Source organism: Serinus canaria, chromosome 1A (assembly GCF_022539315.1).
Source record: "Serinus canaria isolate serCan28SL12 chromosome 1A, serCan2020, whole genome shotgun sequence".
Taxonomy (NCBI): Eukaryota; Metazoa; Chordata; class Aves; order Passeriformes; family Fringillidae; genus Serinus; species Serinus canaria.
Window position 1 is genome coordinate 59,572,922 of NC_066314.1, and position 20,565 is coordinate 59,593,486.

The 20,565-nt window shown below is 37.5% G+C and overlaps 1 protein-coding gene across 1 annotated transcript in view; it reads left to right on the top strand.

The window, feature by feature from the left end:
* Positions 1 to 19,224, top strand: part of MTPN (myotrophin) — a 30,742-nt gene extending 11,518 nt beyond the window's left edge. Inside the window, exons 2-4 of the mRNA XM_030238474.2 lie at positions 10,336 to 10,449; positions 11,400 to 11,483; positions 15,993 to 19,224. Of these exons, the coding sequence (XP_030094334.1) occupies positions 10,336 to 10,449; positions 11,400 to 11,483; positions 15,993 to 16,079 (285 nt within the window). The 3' untranslated portion in view covers positions 16,080 to 19,224. The remainder of the gene's footprint in view (positions 1 to 10,335; positions 10,450 to 11,399; positions 11,484 to 15,992) is intronic.
* Positions 19,225 to 20,565: the final 1,341 nt, after the last annotated feature.

The window sequence follows — 20,565 nt, forward strand, 5'->3', positions numbered from 1 at the left end:
TCAGTTTGTTTCAGTAAGATGTGATAGGGGGGAGGTGTAAAATCCGCTTGTCCCATATATTCCCAAAGCGTACAGGGTAGAAAGAAGACATCTGGGAGAAAATTCTTTTTTGCTTCAAGCTATAAAATTTAGAGGACGGGGAATAAAATACCCAGAGGAGCTGAAAAGATGTTATTAAATATGTCTGAGGGTAAACACAGAAATAATCAGTAGGAAGGCTTAGCTAATGCAGTCACGCTCTTTTAAACAAAAACCAACAAACTTCTGGGTTTTCTGAAATTCTCCAAGTGCAAAGTGGTTATCCCACACAACAAATCTAGGTCATTTGCTTCAGTTCAGTTGTCTGTAGGCAACTGCAGTCCACTCAGGCTGCAGTTGGAAAACTCCTGGAATGGTTGCAATATGCTGAACCACTGAGCAGCAATAGCAGTTGTCTCTGTGCAGGCTGAGTGAGGCTGGGTTACACTGATTTTTTTGGGGTGGACTGAAAGTAAGTAATTTTTGAAAATATAGGGGATTCATGTGAAAATTTGGATCTGGCACAAAATTTTTGCAGTTGCCATTGGAAACTGCCTACTTTCAGTTGCAGTGAGTTGATTTCCTCGGCTCTGGCAGGATCCTATTGCAAGTTTTTAACTGAAGAAATCAGCTTCAAAATCATAAACAATTCACAGCATTAATCTTTTTACTTCCCTTTCTGCTCTTTGGCTTAACCCAGACTTTGAGTTACTAGTTATTTCACCAGGTTCCACTCTTGCTCTTGGTTGGAATATTTAGTGACTATTAGTGAAATGTGGTCATTTTTCTTGTGAATCAGAAGATAGAGACAAGAAAACTTGAGACTCGATAAACTTGCTGGGCATAAATGATAAAATACTGTTGCTTTTTCTTAGGCCTCCTGCATTGTTTTAAAAGTTTTTTCAATAAAACAGGTTGAGTGGAAATGTGAAATTTATCTTTTCCATCTGCTCTTCCCAGTTCTTAGGTCTGCAACCCTTGAGGCATCATATGTCAAGAGTTTTCTCCATTTATAGGAAAAAAAAAGAACAGAAGTTTAAATGTTACATTGCACTGACACATGTGTTGAACTGGTCATTTGAGTTGTTCTTGCTCTTAGTTAAAACAGATGAAAATGTGAAATCAGCACACTGGACTAGTGTTATGATGAAATACACAAAGGCTTACATAAATTATTTCCTTGTCTAAAGTATTGGACTGGTGGTTCAGTTACCTTCAGATTTGTATTAAGGCAGATGATGTGAGGATCTGTCCGCTGTATCAATGTAAAGCTGTTTCAGTTCCTGTCATGGATGCAAAAATTTAACCTCTCTACCCAGCAAAAACTGCTTCAGGCTGGTGCTCATTTCAGTTACCATAAGAAAGTACTTGAAGGAAATTTTATAACCAGCTTGGAAGAAGAAATTAATTTATTTTCTCTGCTAGTCAAAGGTGTTTAGAGTAATGTTAATTTTACACTTGAAAACAATAAATATTTTTTTTAGATACACCCTAAAGTGGATTCAGTAATTAATACCTAAAGTCTTTTCCTATTGGCAATCTCCAGGGACCTGTGAAAGTGCTAGCATGGATTTTGGTTGGCTAAATCAGTTTGTCTTGGCAAGAATGAAAACTATTTCTTCAGAGTCAGTGCTGCTTTTTAGACTCTGAGACTGTTCTGGACTGATGGAATGTTCTGGGATCACTGAAGTGAAGGCCTAAAGGGCAGACCAGGTGACTGTTTTTGTGTAGCAAGCTGGTATTCTACAATGCTGTCAGGTTTCTTCAACATATTTTATAAAAATGCATCTCTTGGGTGTGTAGGTGTATTTCATTCCAGTTTGCAGTTAAGGTTGGCAGTGTGTGAATTGGTGCTTTAGGTGAGAACAAGGTTTACAGAATGGAATTTATACAGAATCATTCCAGAGGCAGACTGAGGAGCAGGAAAGCACTCTTGTTCAGGTCATATGGGAAATCTAGTACTTCTGCACATAAGCCCAAGGATTGTTTCAATAAAATTCCAATAGTGAGAAAATTGGGGTAATAGCAGTCAAGTCTTCATTGGTAAAACTCAGTCTACTGTGTTGACTTTTTGTGTTTGAACTCGCTTCTTCTCAAATCTTCAAAGTTAATTGAAAAACAGAGTATTTGAGGTTCCATTTCTGTGCTTGAACAACTGATTTGTGGAAGAAAAATTCAGAGGAGGAAAGATATATAAAGTTCTGTTTCTGTGATGAAAGGTCAGATTACTTTTTTTTGTGTTATTTCATAGAATCATAGAATGGTTGGGTTGGAAAGAACTTAGAACATCATCTAGCTCCAACCTCCCTGACATGGACACAGATACCTTCCACTATTCCAGGTTGCTCAGAGCTCCCTGGCCCTGAAAACTTCCAGAGATGGGGCATCCACAGCCTCTCTGAGCCACCTGTTCAGTGCCTCACCACCCTCTCAATAAAGAATTTCTTCCTAATACCTCATCTAAATGTTTCCCAGAGCTGAATACAGCACTCCAGGTGAGTGAAGAGGGGTAGAATTGCCCTGCTGGCCCCATGGCTATTGGGTCCATGGTACATTGGGCTCTTAGGGATGTGTCAAAACTTCTCATCCACCAACACCCCCAGGTCCTTCTCCCCAGGGCAGCTCTTGATCCATTCTCTGCCCAGACTGTACCTGTGCTTAGCTGTCCTTTTGCTGTTTGAATCCACATAGGATGGCACTGCAGCCTCTCTAAAGTGAAGAAGCTCAAGATCCTGCAGGGGTCTTTCTTTAGAATTTGGAGCTCTCTTACATGAGAGCAGGAGAAATGCTGAGTGTTTTTCAATACTGCAGCTTGCATCCCTTGTCACATACTTTGAGGAATTTATAACAAATACTCTGAGTTACTGAGGAGGGGAAAGCAAAATGGTCCACTGGAAGGAATCTAGAAACATTGTACAAACATGCAGTTATGGAGGAGGTATGACAGCTGGAGTCAGTTGAAGTTAGTTAGGAGTCTGGAGGGCATAGGAAGATCTGTACCAACTCCTTTATGGAGCAAAGGACCTATTGAAAAAAATATAAAAGCTTGTTTACCTCTTGTTTTATTGGTAGGTGAAGGATGTACAAATTGATGCTATGAGAATTGTGGTAGCTTGGTTTTTTGGGGTTTTGTTTTTCGTTTTTGGGTTTTTTCCTTTTGGGAAGATTTTACATTTATCTTTCTGTACAAAGGGCAGGATATAGAGAAGTTTGCTTAGTTGTGCACAGTGAAAGACACAACAGTTCCAGTTAAAATGCAAGAAATTCTGACTAGGTGTAAGAGGAAAAATACTCCCTGTGAGGATGATCAAACCATGGAAAGGGCTTATGCCTAGAGAACTCCTGGAATCCTCAGTCTTTGGAGGTCTATGGAATTCAGCTGAGCAGCCTCATTTGATTGGACCTACTTAAGAGCAAATGGTAGACTGCATAACCTCCAAAGTTCTCTTTCAGCATTAAATAGTCTGTAATGGCATGAGTCACTAGACTGACAAGCTTGTAGAATTAAACTCTCCTTATATTTTTAGATTATTAGTCAGATTTCAGGAATGTGGTATTTAAGTTTTCCCTCATTACCACCAGTGTTTATGACCCTTGGATTAGCTGTATAAAAAACATCATGTTGTTTTTGCTGTTTGAGTATGGACCGAAGTTTGTGCTTAGCTTACAATATTTCTGAGCTCACAGTTATTTTAGAAATTGTAGAATGACTGACCTGTGTGTAGAAAATAGGTGTTTTTTTCAGTTGTTTGTACTGTATTGTTCTTAAGGATTCTCAATGTCAAGGTGTTTACGTTTTCCTTGCTAGAGAGGTAACTTTTGGTTAGATGAGCCCCTGAGCTGCCATGTGGCAGCAGTAAACACTTGAAAACTCTGTGAACATACAACTGAAACAAACACAGGTTAAACAGTAAAGTGCTTTGGTTTCTGTATTTAAAATACAACCATTTTGAGAATTTAAGTAGAATTGCAAAAATAACAATGTATTTTCATTTTCAGAGTACTTACCTGGTGTTTGTGGATTTTTGAGGGGTGAGGGAGTGGGCTTGTGGCTTTTTTTAGTAGTCTTTCCAGTGATGAATGAATCTGGAGAAAGTTATAGTGGAGAATGTTTGAAGGGGTGTGAGCAGACTTAAACTCTGAGGAAATGAAATAGAGTGTTTGGGGAAGATTAAGTCATAATCAGTTCATCCATGCCCCTCCCCGCTGTGGAAGTGCAAGATTGTTTTCTAAACTGATTGAGTATATGGCTAATAATTTTTTCTAGATGTTTGATTTATCCAAGCTTGCTCTTCCTTCAGAAGACTAAGGCATATATTGTTCTTAAGTGATTTCAGAGCTCAGTTTATATATGTTCCCCTACAAAACACAGAACTTAACATTTCAGGCACTTAGTTTGATTTAAAAACTAAAAGTTAGTTATATTGGAGAGAAAGATTTCCTTCAGTGGATACCAGTATAATATCTGTTATAGCAAAATGTCTTGAGATTATATCCAACATCATTAATTTACTTCTGCCATCTCATTCAAACTCTTTGAATTTTTTAAAACAAATAATGCAACCAACATAAACAAAGCCTGTGGAGAAAACAGTAAATATGAAGTTTTTGGAAGTAGTATTTTCAACACGTAGCAAAATAGTCAAAATATCTCATGCATAGGGCTTAAACTTTTCTTCATAGAAAGAGGATTTTTTACTCTTCCTCTTTCCCACTGAGACAGCAAAGTTGTTGCTATATTTAAAATATCAGAGTTATCTAATACACTGTAAGGGTGGCCATCCCTTGTGTGCAAAGAGATGGAAGTAATGCAACAGACTGTACAGTGAGTTATTTTCTTTCCTGCTATAATGAAGACAGGAATTACACAGTAGCTCCTGCAAGAGGCTTCCCTGCCCTCTAAGGACATCTGACTGCATGGAATCTGCTTTCCTTCATTAAAACTGAAATGAAAGGAATGCATGAAAAGGGGAGATGCAGTTATTTTTGCATGTACAGATGGGGATATGGAGTTGTTTCTAAATCTGAAAGAGCATTTTAATGCCATAAGTATTACAGGCACTGCTCTACTAATACAGTTAACCTATGCAATAGGATTTAATGAGGCCACAATTGTCAGTTTCTATTCCTGTGACAGCACTGCAGTGTAAATCCCAGCTACTAATTGCTGGTGTGTTCAGATGCCAAGTCATGGAACAGATGAAGGAAATTATCAAATAAATTCTCACACTGATTAGTTCCCTCATTGGATTCATCATTCAGTCACTAATTCTGGTGCAGGGGTGGGAAGGGTCAAACTTTGGCTGGAAGTAGCAAAGCTGTTGCAGCCACACAGAAGAAAAGTTGGTGCTGAAGTGAAGGATGAGCTGTGACATTTGTAGCCTGGCAGTAATGTTCTAGAACAACACTTCTGTCAAACCACAGTGCTCACGTGAACACCTGGCTCAGGTTTGGTTTCAGTTCCTGTGCCACTGCAAAATAAGCCTGTGCTTGAAGCACCTGGAGTGTGCTGTAGGGTGTTAGAATGGTGATTAGGTTTAACCTAGATTATGTTAATGGTGAAGTTTAACCTAGATTAGGTTAAACTTGAGTTTAGCTCATTTGGCTTCAAGTGTTGATGCTTCTAAAACTGGCAGGAGCTGGGAAAAGAGGGAGTTAGCAGATAAAGGGAGACCAAGGCAGGCATTGAATACAGCCTTGTGCAATAAAGGCTGCAGGAAGGCAGGAGCAGTTGAAGGATGGAGTCAGTTAGGTGTGGTTAAGTAATCTCCCTGGAAAATAATGAGCTTCAGAACATGTACTTTATGACTAAACTTGCTCATTTTCATGGAGCTGATGTCATAACGTGCATTAGGGACAAAGTCAGCAAACTCTGGTTCATTCTTTTAACAAGGGCTGCAAAAGAAAAAGTAATTAAATTTGGCACAACTTATTCAGGGCAGCTGTTAAGGTGCAGATCCTTCCAGATTACTCTGGGACATCCACCAGGTGTACAGGAGGGCAGAGGGCAGCTTGGCTGTCAGGATCTCCTGTCTGAGCTCAGGAAGAAAGAGGGGAGCATAAAAATGGGATTTGGGGGTGGGTACCCAAGAAGAACATAGGCACTTCCCCAGGGTGAGCAGGGATGGAACTAAAAAAGCCAAAGCCTTGACTGGAGCTAAACTGGAAAAGGACGTGGGATATAAGAAGGAATTTTGTGTAGGTATATTGGCAAGAGAAAGTAAAGCAAGGAAAATGTGTGAAAGAGAGGGTAATGAAAGAATTAAGTTCAAGAGTAACTATTTTTGACTGTAGTCACTTAAGAAATTAGTTAGATGTTTTTATGGATTACATTGCTCCCTTACAGAAAGTAGGTGATAGTTGCTTTCACAGGGTGCTGTAATGAATCCTATTCTTAGTTACTTAAAAAGTAAAGTTCTAAAAGTATTTGGAAAGGAGTTTCCAGTTTTTATTTTCTTGTCCTGCAGTGAAAAATTGAAAGCTACATTTCAACAGACATTGACACCTTAAGATCTCCTAATTTAAAGTTCTTCTGTTAGCCATTTTATGTGACTTTTTGAAAAAGGGTACAAAAGTCTTCTTTTATGTCATCTTGTTTAGTAATTGGAGATTCACAGAGGCTTTTCTTTACTCATAATCAGATTTTAATAGAGGGGATTAAGATACCTGGGAACTGCTGTTTCTGATGTTTCATGAGTGTAACGGGTTTTTAATGCTATTGCATAGCTGCTGCCCTGGGTCTTTGATCTGAAAAGAAAAATGTGACTAATGTGGTTTATGCCAGAGTTAGCCTTAAATGGCTGACTGAGTAAATTCAGTGTATTCTGGAAGGTCATTATAGAGGTGATCATGTCTTTTCTTTTGCATGGGCAAATTACTTTCTGAAACTGTGCACAAATATTTGCACCATTATTAGTGAATGTGGGGGTCTACTCTAGAAAGTGAAAATAAATAATCTTCTTTCAGGAGAAGCCTGACCTTTGACTGAAGCTACATTTTATTTTGAGTGTGATATGATTCCTTGATCCTGGCTTAATTTTATCTCCTCCAAATACATAGGTTAACCTCCCTGCTGCTCTGTTAGACTCTAGAAAATGGCAGAAGTCCCATAAAACTTCCTTGAAGAATCATTCTGTCACTTTTGGTCTGGTGCACAGAAGATTTTGGTCCTGTGGGTGTAAAGGAAAAATTAGAGTCCATTTTGTTAGTTTATGTGGATTCTGACCTTATGCCGCTGCAGGGGATGGTGAGTTTTAGTGTAAACCTTCAGCAGCTTAGTTTTAGCCCACCAATATATTGGTTACTTTGCTGTCTCAGAGTTCTATATTGAGCATCATCACCTCATAAGGTTGCTGATACCCAAGTTCATAACATTCTTTATGGCATGTTTGGCCAGTATTATTCAAAACCACAGTAAATTTCGAAAACTTGATACAGAGATAATGTTTTATTTTGAATCTTGTGTGCTGTTTCCTGCCCCAACCTATGACAGGGCTTGAGAGATCACTTCATCTCATTGTGTTGGTATAATTAGCCACACCTTCACCAGAGCTGTCTCTTTTTTGAGGCAGGGGCTCAAGTTTTTATCTTATGCCTAAAGATTTAGTTCCAACCCTCCTGCATGGGCAGGGGCACCTTCCACTAGACCAGGTTGCTTAAAGCCCCATCCAGCCTGGCCCTGAGCAGGTGGATTGGAACTTGATATTTAAGTCAGCTTCAGGATGTACTCCTGTACTGTGCAATGTGCATCTTATACCCCCAAAATATACCCCCAAAATGGAAATTAAAGATGAACTAAAGATGAAATCAATGCTATTTTAGATTTTATTAATAGTACAAAATATAGTTTCTTTTCATACCCCAGTGGATTGTCTTGCACCCTTCTCTGGGTTTTCACATCTCACTTTGGAAACCACTGCTTGTCCTGCAGAGAGATGCCCTAGGCAATATAAATAGGAGATCTAAAGACCTGAGAGAAATTACCTGTGAAGAGTCCTGTAAGTTTTTTCATGTATATATGTTGGTGACTGCATTTGAAACAAGTAGTTTTGCCCGGGTTTGATCCCTTTATATTAAATGCATTGGTTTATCTTTCCTTCCTACTTCTGTATTTCTTGGACTGGGAGTAGGATAGGCCAGGAGAAGCTTTATGACATTCAGTGGTGTGTTTTACAGTGGCTTTTTAAACCTGGGAAACAACTGGATGTTTGACTTGGTTTACTGCAGAATATAGGAGTATAGAATATATATATACTTGTTTGGTTTTTTTTTTAATTTTTGCAACTTATGTGATGTCTGTGTTCTGTTAATTCAGACTAAAATGTTCTGATGTTTAACTTTAAATGTTAATGATACATGTTCTTAGTGCCAATATTCAATACCATGTAATCTGTGTTTGGGACATCTTTATTTGCAAACCTTTTGCTAGGTACTCCCCTATAAACAAGTTTTCATTATCTTTACAGGGATCTTAAAAATTAGTAGTTTGGGTGTTTGGTTATTTTTTTTCTCTGAAAGTTCATCATCCAGCAGGAATTTATTCCACAGCCAGCTTAGGAGAGAACAGTGGACCTCTGTTTTATTCTTTAAAAACAAAAGAAAAGTCACTATAGTATAAGCCAGTGAGCCAAATAATATTTATAAGCTTAAGGAAGTGAGAGCTTTGCTGGACTGTCCTAATCTTGAAGTGATGACTCTTAACTTTCCTTTGGACTGTGATCTTTATGGTTTGACTGTGTGCTGTCCCAGGACTTAGCTTGCCTGCCCTTCTCCCATGCTCCACACTGTGTCTTGGCATGTGTGAGGCTTTACAAGGATTGTTGGAGATTGTTTTGGTTTGGGTTGGATTATGTGGCTTTCATGTGGTTGGCTTCTCAAACCTGTGCACCCAATCCCTAATGTATCAGCAAACATGATGGGTTATGTAAATGCCAGTTGTTTTAAAATTATGGGTGGAGTCCATGTGCAAATAAAAGTATGGGTAGAGTTTAATATTAAACATAAGTATACTCTGCTTCTTTATGTGTTTTCCCAGACTATTTATGTGCTATTAGCCTGCTTTGATCTGGGTGGTTTTTTTTTTTAATTGGAACTTAATTGTCAATGAAATTCTGCAAATGAGAAGCTACATCACAATGCTATCTGCTACAAGGGTATATGATGAATAATTGAATATTCTGTTGAGAAGAGAGGAGAATAATGAGGTCATCTTGTTATTTGACTAGCAGTGTAAAACTCTGATTATATAGGACATCAAAAGCAGAGTAAGATTTCCTTCTGGCAATCTTTTCTTCCATTCTTAGAAGGGAAGTAATGTCTGGAAGATGTATGTCAACCCCTCTATTCTGTGCACTTTATAAAACTTTGGGACAGGAGTGAAGGAACTGCAGGGACTCTATAGAGAAGTATGAATTGGTGCTGCAGCTGAAATTCTTCTAATTGTTTTTCTGTGGAGATACAGGGCTTGAGGTATGATGCAAAATTTAGCCACTTCCTAAAATACTAAGATGCCTTGCACATTAGAACAAGAGGCCACTTACCACACAGCTTATCTCTAGTTGGTTTCCAGTAACTTCTTGTCACTAATGAAGGGTAGTAAATCAGTTTATCCTTAGTTGCACAACCCAAGGTGAGGAAAGAAAGCTGATTAGGTACTCAGTAAATTAAATTTTGTTTACGCCTTAAGAGATGTCTCAATCCACTGGTATGAGAGGCATTAGAGTACAACTTCCTGTGGCCTGATTTGCTTGACTCTTCAGACTTGTTTGTATCATGTAGAATTGGCAAGTGCTATTTATAAAACAGGGTGGACAGTTTCATAATTGAGTTTTAAATTATGGATGGCCTGGACTCACTTGCTGGTAGTTATGCTGACTTACTTCTATGCAGCTGGTTTGTCATTATGCAAAGCTTCAGTATTCATAGAAGCAGATAAAGGAACTTAGCCAGATAACTGTGATCCTAGTTGTGGGGCAAGAGAAGCAAAATGAGCCAAGGGGAGCATTTTGTACAAGCTCTAAAGATTTTTTTATTGGTTTGGTTTTTGGATTTTTTCAAATCATGAGTTACCTAGTGCACTTGTACCTTGTGCACAAGGACACCTGAGATGCAGTACAGAACAAGGAATCAAGATTGTCTTACAGTCATAAATGTGAGGGAACAGAAATTGAACTACTTAATTTTCATTTTTCTTGGGCAGTGAGTGAAATATTTGGGTGGAACATTCTTCAGCATATTTAAAGGTGTTGGATTTCTTTCAAGCTCTTCCTCGTGTGTTAGCTCTAAAATTTTGCTGATGAGATTATGTTTATTTTAAAGGGTGAAGATGTCAACAGGACACTCGAAGGTGGGAGGAAGCCTCTTCACTATGCAGCAGACTGTGGCCAGCTTGAGATTCTGGAATTTTTGCTCTTGAAAGGAGCTGACATTAATGTATGTATTATGGTATTTGCAAACAAGTCTTAAAGTCTTCCCACACACACTAAAGAGATTGGTGTAAGTGCTTAAATGGTCACTGAAAGATGTAAATCAAACTAAACAATTTGATGCATTTAATATTACTCAAGAGGTGGGATTCTGGAGGTTAGAAGTTTTACAATTATGCTTACTAAATGTTTTAATTCTCTTTGGATACACTGGGAAAACTGTGTCTCTTCTTTGGAGACATTCTTTCTTTTTAAGACATTTTGCTGTAGCTTGACATGTGTGTCTTCTTGTTTTGAAAAGACTTGACTAAGCTATACCAGCCCTCCAGAAGTTAACTTCCTACATAATTTAACCATACACCCCAGATGTTGACAAGCCTTAGAATGCTTGTCCAAAAGTTAACATTTAAGACATCTTAGCTTTAGTTCATAAGAAAAATGCTAGGATTTTGCTCCTGGATGTCTGGAAAGATTATCTCTTCCTTGGGAATTTTTCTAGCTGGGGAAGAGTTAAAAATAGCATTTCAGTTGCTCTATTTCTTATTCTTTCCAGGACTGTAGTTTAGAGAGAAGACAGCCAAAAGTATATTTCTGCCAAAACTTTTTTCTGAAGTGATGCTGGCTGTGAAATGGGAGAATTAGGAGTAGTGGTTTTAAATTGGGCAAAATTTGTCAGCTGAAACTGCACAATTGGCCTAAAATTATGGACAAGCTTTGGGATACCTTGAAGTCTTGTGGAAGATATATCTTGCTATTACCTCTTATTTAAATTATAACTTTTCTGTATTAAAAAAGAGGTGAAAAATTCTGTGGAATGCATTTCTGGCCAATATTCTTAAATTTTTACTTCCTTACTGTTTTTTATTCCCTTACTGATTAAAGAAAATAAAAAAGTTCTGTGAAACATTATGATGCTGTGTGAAATAGTCCTTCAAGTAATTGTATCTCAATTTGCAGGCTCCAGACAAACACAATATCACACCACTCCTATCAGCAGTCTATGAGGGCCACGTTTCCTGTGTGAAATTGCTTCTGTCAAAGGTGAGATAGGAATGTTTTGAACAAGTTTTCCATTAGCAAAGCATATTACTGGGATTTTTTTTTTTTTTTTTTGCAATAAGATTATAATGCTCCAGATGATATGTTCAGAATATCAAACAAATGCCATTTGTGTAGCTAAAACAGAGAGGGTGCTCTGATCATGGTGAAAGATAGCTGAAAGACAAAGTTGAAGGACTTCTGTTGTGTAGCAAAAGTAACAGTGACCATAAGAGCATTGTGGGCTCCAGCTAGAGAGCAGAGCTGCAAATCAGTAAGAAAAAAAATGCATTCCTTCAGTGGATTTGGCTTTGGCAGCTGTTTAAGTGTTTCATGTGATGCAATCTCTGCTCAGAGGTGTGGTTTCCCTCAACTTTTGCCAGATGACTGAGAACCCATCTGGGCTGGCAGAGGGAAGGGAAATAAAAGTAAAAAGCCAAGCTTTCTCTGTCCTACAGCTTGTAAATTTTGTCCTGAGGAGAATAAGCTTAATCTATCTCTGTTTGCACTTTGATTTAAATTACAGAAGTGATCAGTTTTACAGAGCCAGTAGTTAATTCAAGCAATCTTTTTTCTCCATTCACATGCACTCCTTCTTGATTACACTTACGTCATTTGGCCAAAGGAATTCTTGCCATGTAATACTTTCATGTGCCACTTCCAGGGTAAAACTTTCCTTAACTGCCTTAATGCTGCATGAATTTCACTTAACTTTGATCTTGTCTGATATTACTTATGCTTTTTTGTAAACAAATGCAGTGACTGTTAATTTATGATTCGAATGGTGTGTCCGACTTGCTTAAATTTATTGTGAGGACTAATCCTTCATTTAGGATCATCAAAAAATAAGGTATCCTTTATCCCATGTTGATTTATTTCCATTTCTGGTTTGGAGGGTTTTCCAACCTAGGTTAGTTCAAATAATAAATTACTTTCAGATTTCTTCATGCAAAGTAAAATGTTGATTGTTTCCATTTACATGGGCTAGCTGATGAAATATTTATAAACTGGAAGTTGGCTTATCAGCTCTGTCTGAGGCAGTGCTTATATGTAGAGGTTGTTCTGTCTCATAACACAGTTATTTTATGAACCTTGTTTAAACATTAGTTTAAACTAATCATGCCTTGTTTGTACCATTGTTCTATGGTAGCAGATACCTGGGACTCAGGAGTCAACCCTTACTGAAAGATCTAAAAATTCCTGACAGTTTAATGTTCTTCCCAGTTACTAAGCCAACATTCTCCATTGTTTTTTGTGGTGGATGGACTGTGGAGGTGTTTGAAACCTTTTAGGTGAGACTCTTAAGCTACTAAAGGGAGGAGAAGGAGGAGTATTTAAAGAAATGTTTCAGACATTGATCCATATTTTTCTTTAATAATCTGGTGTTTGATTTTTAATGTAAAAAGTTGTGGTTTCTTTAGTGTCAGAGAAACCGGTACATTAAAATAGACAACAGTTTTGAAAGCTTAGAAAATGAGAGTTGCTGCATAGGATGCAACGAACTTCATCCATTTGTTCAACTTCCAAAATAGTTCTGCTTTTGTTTTACAAGAAATATCCTGTTAAGTTGGGCAGTTTAGCCTCTTTTTTTCTTCTCTGACAGTAGCAAAAGGAGGAGCTGTGAGTATGACCACATCTGCTCACTCATTTCCCTCATTCACGGTTGCTGTACTGGGGATTTCAGAGGTGCATACATCTGTCCCCTTTTCAGAAGTGTTGGCAGATCTGTTGGCCATGACTTCATCCATGTACTTTTTGAACAAGAAGACATCTGCCTCTGTTGTGTCATCTGGCACCTCTTTTTAGCAGTTTGCTGCTTGCTGTGTAAACCAATCTTCTCCCAGCTTCGTTAAGTGCCCCCAGTTCTGGTTTCACAGTTTGGTGGGAGCTCAGCTCTCATCATGGGTTCTGTGCTTGTTGCTTTGGGTTTTTTCCAGAACTGCAGCTGGAGCCAAGTAGCTCATGTGTGGCTCTCAAAGCCTGTTTAACATTTGTGCTTTGCCTGGTGACTTCCGTGGGCAAACATTCTTGTTTGTTATTACCCTGCCCGGGTGAGAGAGTTTATATTTATTTGTGTGTGTGTATTTTCAGAGTAGAACATAACACAAATATTAGGAACTTTTTACTTTGGGGAAGTAGAGAATACTATGAAATCATTGTACTTCTATGAGTTTTTTAATAAAGTTGCTTCCAGGCAGTGTTGTACTTCTACAAATTAAAGTCCTCTTGACCTGACCTTTATTATTTCCTTCTCTTTTTATTGAATGTAGGCAGGAGTCTTTCTGTCTAGCTAATGGCCAATTTTCTAAATTTATTAGCACTAGGTTTAATAAATGGTGTCCTCCTTAGGTAGTCATGACCCTCTTATCCTACATTCAATAAAGCTGTTTTAGGAACCCAGGTCTTGAATGTCAATAATTTTTCTGAAGTATTTTTCTGAGGGGGAGAGAGCAGTCCTATGTTAAGATCAAAACCTCTCTTTATACTTCAAAGTTACCTCAGTTAACTGTTATCTTTGGTATCCTAAGTGCTGGTACATTGGCTGAGAGTTTTATGAATTAAAATTCCTTAAATTCTGTCAGGTCAATTACTGCATAGTTCCATTTTTCTTCAAATCAGGATTTTCCATCAATGAACAGCTTTGAAGCCTTCTTGATTTCCACATAGATTCTAATCTGAGTGCTATCTAAGCAGTAAAAATAATCAACACCTTCAAAAGAAGCTATTTGTACTCTTACTTGCCTTTCTTTTCCCTGGACAACTAAGATTATAAATGTTGAATACCTGCTAAATCTCTTGGGGGTTTTCTTAGGGGAAAAATAAATGTTTTACAAGCCATGTTCCTGTGGTTTTAGCCCAGGTGTGTGTTTGCAGTAACCACATTATCATTTGTTGGGAACAGGCTAATTCAGTTCATGTTCATATGTCAGAGAACTGCAACATCCTTGTACTGATGGGCCAAGGATGTTACGCAGTGATAGGAGAGAGGAAATACTAAAAATTGCTCCTGTCACTGGAGCAAACTCAATGCATCTCTTGCACTGAGAGTCTCTAGGGACCACAAGGAAGATGAGCAGCTCCAAGAGGATCAGTTTGGCCAGTGGACAACAGGACTGGCAGTGCTGCCATAAAAACCACTGCAAAACCATCTTTTCCAAATGACAGGTTGAGTACATGAAAGTGAAGAGTGCACAAGTTTCAGAGAGGGAAATATGCTGCATTGTGAAAAGTAGCATTGGTAGCAAATCACAGTGGTATCAGATCCAGTTAATTAGACAGTTAGAAAAGTTTAGGGAAGTGAGAGTTGTTTTGGGAACAGACATGGCATTATGTATGGAAGTTCAGTGGGGATTTGTGTGTTTCATTAGTGAAGAAGCAATGGAAATTCTAGGTACATTATGTCCTTAAACTGTTCAGTGTCCTTAATAGTAACTAACAATCTTCCTTGAAATTGAGAAGGGATTTGTACGTACTCTGTGGACAGCTTATGCATAAACTGAAGACAACCCTCTGCTGTACACACTTTTGACAAAATGTGTTTGTACCCAAAGTGTTTTTCCTGTCATTTTCCTGATTTGCATATCATCTTGCAGAGTTGTTCTGAAATCAGTTCTGTGATCTCTAATAACTTTTGTCCCCTTATTTAGCTACCCTATTTACAGTTTAGTCTGTGTTTTCCCTTTCATGAATGTGATTACACAGTGCTCAAAGCAAACATGACTAGTTAATCACTCTGTTTCCCTTCTTTTGTTCTCCTCCCATAAATCTGGCATGGTGCTTGTGCTTACTTGCAGCAGTTTATTCTAATTCTTTGATGTATCCAGTTGGTGCATTATCCTCCAATTTATCCAGTTGGTGCGTTACCCTTCATTTTCCTGTTGCCCCCCTGTTCTGTTTGGTTGCCTTTTATGTGTAGACATAACTCTTTCAAAACAAACCTGAGCAGTTTTGGACTTGGAATGATTTTGTGGTGTTGTTTTTCTGATGTATCAATAGGGACATTTTTTTCAGAATGAAAGAGAAGCACAATCCTTGATGAGTGTGGCAATTTTATGCTATAAAACTAATATAGCATGATTTGTTAGTAAATCAACTCTTCCAGGTATTACCTGTGTGATTTAGAATGTGATATTTTCTTGCACCATAGATTTTGTAGAAGTGTGTAACACTGAATTTTTGCTTTTGTAAGATAGTAGTTGCTGGAAACAAAAAATACATTTAAGATTGATAATTTGTTGGACTTGCAACTATTTGTGTAACAAAAATTGTGGCTTTTTTTCCTTATTTTTAAATGACAAAGTTGGAAGCTCAGATTAGCTGCATGCTGATAAGTTCATGCTGATAAGTTCTGTACATCAATCTTGTCTGGTTGATTTCTGAATGAAAACAAGGCACTGCAGTGAAAAGCTGTAGGTAATCAATATAATTATTCAGGTTATATATCTTTTGACACACTTTGTACTGATTTAGCCTGGCTTTATGAACTGACAGTCCTTCTCATTGTGTTTCCAGGGTGCTGATAAGACTGTGAAAGGGCCAGATGGACTAACTGCCTTTGAAGCCACTGACAACCAGGCAATCAAGACTCTTCTTCAGTGACGGATGGACTGATATCTTAAATGTCTCTCCTGTGGCCTCACACTGCTGCCTGTCTGTCACTCTTTGCATCTTCCAGCTTCTTCAGCTAAAACTTTGGGGGGAGGGAAATTCTTTATGAGTCAGACTAGTTAGGGGCTTGTATCAAAGATAATTTGGTTGGAGAGGGTTGAAAAGTATTATAAACAGTGTCCCTCTAGGACTTCTTTCCAGTGCACAATCTCTTCCCATTTCTAGTGAAAATGGAAGAAGGAAGACAGACCATGCTAAATATTTTGGCTTGTAAGCCTCCTAGATTAGTACTAAGATTTTTCTAGATGGATGGAAGTGCTTCCTTTAGATGGAAGTACTGTGCTATGTACCTGAAACTGATTGTGAAGGAGCAATAGTCCCATGCTCTTAGTGTCTGCCATAATCTGAAGTGTAGTAATGTAGGTGGCTGGGTTGCTCTTCTCTCTTCTCTCTCAGTGGGTAGCTTTGTTCTTCTTCTGCCTAAAGCTTCTGTTGCAGTTTTGAGGACTTTTGATACTAGTTATTGGAGCTGTTCTTTATATTGACTAATTGGATGTCACACTAATGTTTTCTGACTCTTGAGCAAACCAAGAAAGACCAGTTGAGGCATGGTGGTGTTACACTCCATAATATCTGCCAAGGTACTTTTGGATGCTTGAATTTGAAATCTTTATATCCCATGTTTGTTTCAGTCTAGGACAGACATTTTAAGTAACTGCTTTTGAGAGAGAGGTCAGAATTTCACTGTAGTTTTTTTCCACAAGGAATGTAAGATGAAATTTCTTTACTCACCACATCAGCATAAAATTCCTAGTCACATGTGAAAGCTCCAGGCTGTTTGGTACACAAGGATAATCAAGGCAAATGTGGAAAATGAACAGTAGTTATTTAGACATTCAGGTCAGGTGAATATTTTTGCTAAGCCTTTCTGGTAACCATAGAACCTTTCTAAGTATAGATGTAGAAGCAGGAAGATGTACAAGCAGAAGTCTTAACTTGCTCTAACTACTACAGATTTTTTTTTTAATTGTGCATATCTTCAAATCAGTGTTTCATTGTCAAATGGATGAACGTCTTAAATTCCATTAAGGCATGAGGCTTGTTCTGGAAGTTCCCAGTGTGACCATACCACGTTAACCATGGACTTTTAGATAAGATTTACTATACTAGTATGACAGTCTTGAACATTCATGGGAAGGTATTTAATGATGTTGTAGGCACTCCTGTCACATCTTGTGGTCCTCAGGAATATCTGAGCTGCTGGCTTTCATCCTGAAAATTTTCATTAGACTCCTGGTTCACTTAAAACTGAGTAACAGGTTCTATACCACAAACTATACATATTCCTCTCTTTTGAAAATACAGATTTCAAACTTTCTGATAAGAAAAAGAATACGGAAAAAGAAATTTATATAATGTGTCATGCTGAATTCTTAAACAAAAGTAGCTGATATTGCTTTGATATTACTGTTGAAATTGAGAGGATATATAGGAGTAGACTGGTGACTACCACTCGTATTTAATGGAGATTTAGTTTTACTTGAATAATGTTGCATATTAGGATTGAATGTCTCAGATATGAAAAGCATTGCATTGAGAGTATAAAATGAGAGCAGGAACTGATTTACATCTACACATAGCAAAAGAAAAGCAATGGAGAAAACAATCAACTCTGGCCATAAACTGTACAGTGCAATTACTCTATTTCTTGGAGATGGGTGGCAAGGAAGAACAGAAGGGTTGGAATTCAGTGATAAATCAATTGATGAACTGCTGATAAAAGAACAAGAATATTTGGTGAACAGTGCTTTTAATAACTATTTATAAGACTCTTTAATCTTATCTCTGATCAGTGCTGGATTGTCACGTCATTTGTAATAGTGTGAACACAGACTATAGGTTTAACTCTTTATTCAGCTATGAAAGTAACAATCTTTGGCATCAATTTGCCTCCATATTATGCTGTTAAATATTTAGCTATTCAAATACTAGTCTAGAAAACTGCAATCTGTTTTTACGTGGAGAACTTGATTAATCAAGTTTTTTTTGTTGATTACTGTCAAGTTGTCTGGCCATAGTGGTTTTGTATTTTTGTTGGGTTTTATTTTTTTCTTCTGTGTTCTTTCCTGCCCTTCCCTTTAACTCTCATTTAAGTGAGCAAAGAAACATCATCTTTGTACTAACTCTTCTGGAGATTCACTGAGGCAATTTTGCCTCCCTTTTTCTACAATTATGGGGACACCTTATTTTTTCTTACTTCACCCTGGGGGGGAAAAGAAGCAAACAGACTTCAGTGAGTCAAGTGTTAATTTGGCTGTAATATATACCCAAGCTGCCTTTTGAGATAGCTAAAAAGATGGCATTTAATGTTTGGCTTAAAAAGAAGAAATACTTTTCTGCTTTTTGCACTACATAACAGGTGTTTAATCATTTTGCCCAGGATTAAAAAAAAAAAATTAAAAGCTTATACATTTGTAATTCTCTCAAGCCTGGGCTTGTTCATTTGTTTCTTTCTTGTTAGCTATTTTGTGGAAAAAATAATGGGTGGCTTCCTCTATCTTTGAGTAGGTCCTAACTAGATAAAAATACCAAATTGTAAATTATTTTTCATTCTATAAACAGAATTTAAATACTTTGTCAGACTGGGATTGCATATACTTGGAAATCCACTCTGTTCTTAAACCTTTTCCTTTTAAATTTTTGCTGAATAAGTTATAAACTTAAGTATATTTTCAATTTTGTACCCTCTGTTCCCTTTTTCTTACAGGGAGCAAATGAAAAAAGGAGTACAGTAGTTAAATGGAACTGAACATAACATTGATTATTTGTAGAAGAGGCTGGCAAGAATAGAGTGTCCTAGGTCAAGCAATTGCAGTGTTGCATGCAAAATTTCAAAACGAACTTGTCTTAATTATATTTTGTAAATGGATAAACAATCATCTTTCTACGCAGTGACAGAAGAAAAATTAGTGCTCTGTGCATTTTGATATTTGACTTTCTCTTTTCACCATTGTTAACTGTTTTGACGCAGTTGGGTTCATCATTACCATGGTTCATGGACATCAGAATGCTAAATGATACTGTATTTTTAAGTTTGTGTTGCAAGAATGAATGGAATAAAACTTGAATTGTGCGATATGAGAATTTGGAGTTTCATTTCTCTTTCTGTTCCTGTGGTTTATTAACCTCAGGCTTGAACTTTCTATTTGCCTGGAAGGCATCTAAGTTCCAGCTCACATGTACGGTGATTAAACTGTTTAGCTGCTGCTTATAAGAGACATGAAATGGAAGCTGCTTTGAAAACTAAATAGATAATGTTCTTTGTGGTTGTTTTGGGGGGGTTTAAAGTACATCCACCCCTTTGATAATTTTGATAATGTAGTCTGCTTTTCCTGCTTAAATAGTTATGGTTGAAGATCTTCTATTCATGTTAAATTCTAAGAGACAATCTGTAGAGAGAGGAATGTTCCTGTGAAGACTGAAGCAAACTGCTTTCTCCTTCATCAAAGAAATTGAAAACAGTTATTAACAGAAATCGCAGCTGAAGTATGAATAAAATTGTACAGAAATGTTTATTCATTATTCTTGTGACATCTTAACACTGACTTTGTCAGAACTTCCTTTTTTAACTTTGCTTGTCAGTAGAGATTTGAATCTAATTGCTTGAAGTGTTTGATAGGATTTATTTTAAAATAGACACTTATAAAGAAAAGTACAGGAAGATGTGTCAGAGTAGAAGAACTATAAATATCAAAGAAATATTTCAAAATAAATTAAATTTCCCTGGTTTTCTCTGCTAAACTTTGAAAAGTTTACAGAACTTCTCTTGCTGTATGCACAACCTTTCAGTCAAATATTGGAGAGATCCAGTGTGTGTTCATTATGAATGCCAAAGCAGTTCAAATGGTGTAATGGCCAGTGGCAAGTGATGTGTGTGGGCTTTGGTTCTTGCATTCATATTCCTGATTTGTTCTGTGTGAGTGTTTTTGGTGTGACTTTGGGGCTTTTGTTAATGGGCACTTTTTCTACAGGAGGAGATATTCTTGGTTTAAAATGCAGATTTCTTTCACTCACATTCCTCAGTGACTGGCAAACCAAACTCATCCATGCAGGTAGACTCTCTAATATTTATCTGTCTATGGCTGATCTTTTGAAAGAGAATGGTTTCCCATCTGAAAGGATGTTGGCCCAAGAAAAGAATTTTTTCAATTGCACCACTTGATGGTTTCTCTCCGTTTGGAGAACACTATAGTCTCAGAGCTCTCCTCAAAATATTTGTTTTACTTGTGATCTGACATCTGGAAACAGCTTTCAACTCTAAGCTATACCATAAACTTCCTAGATGAGTGTTTGAAAAGCACTTGGTTTCATGCAGTGCCTTCAGAGTCTTCAAACCCATGCAGTTTTTGTCTGCTTGGGAAGTAAATGAACATTTTTTTCCTAGGCTCCCCTCCTCCCACCTTAGCAGTCAAAATAG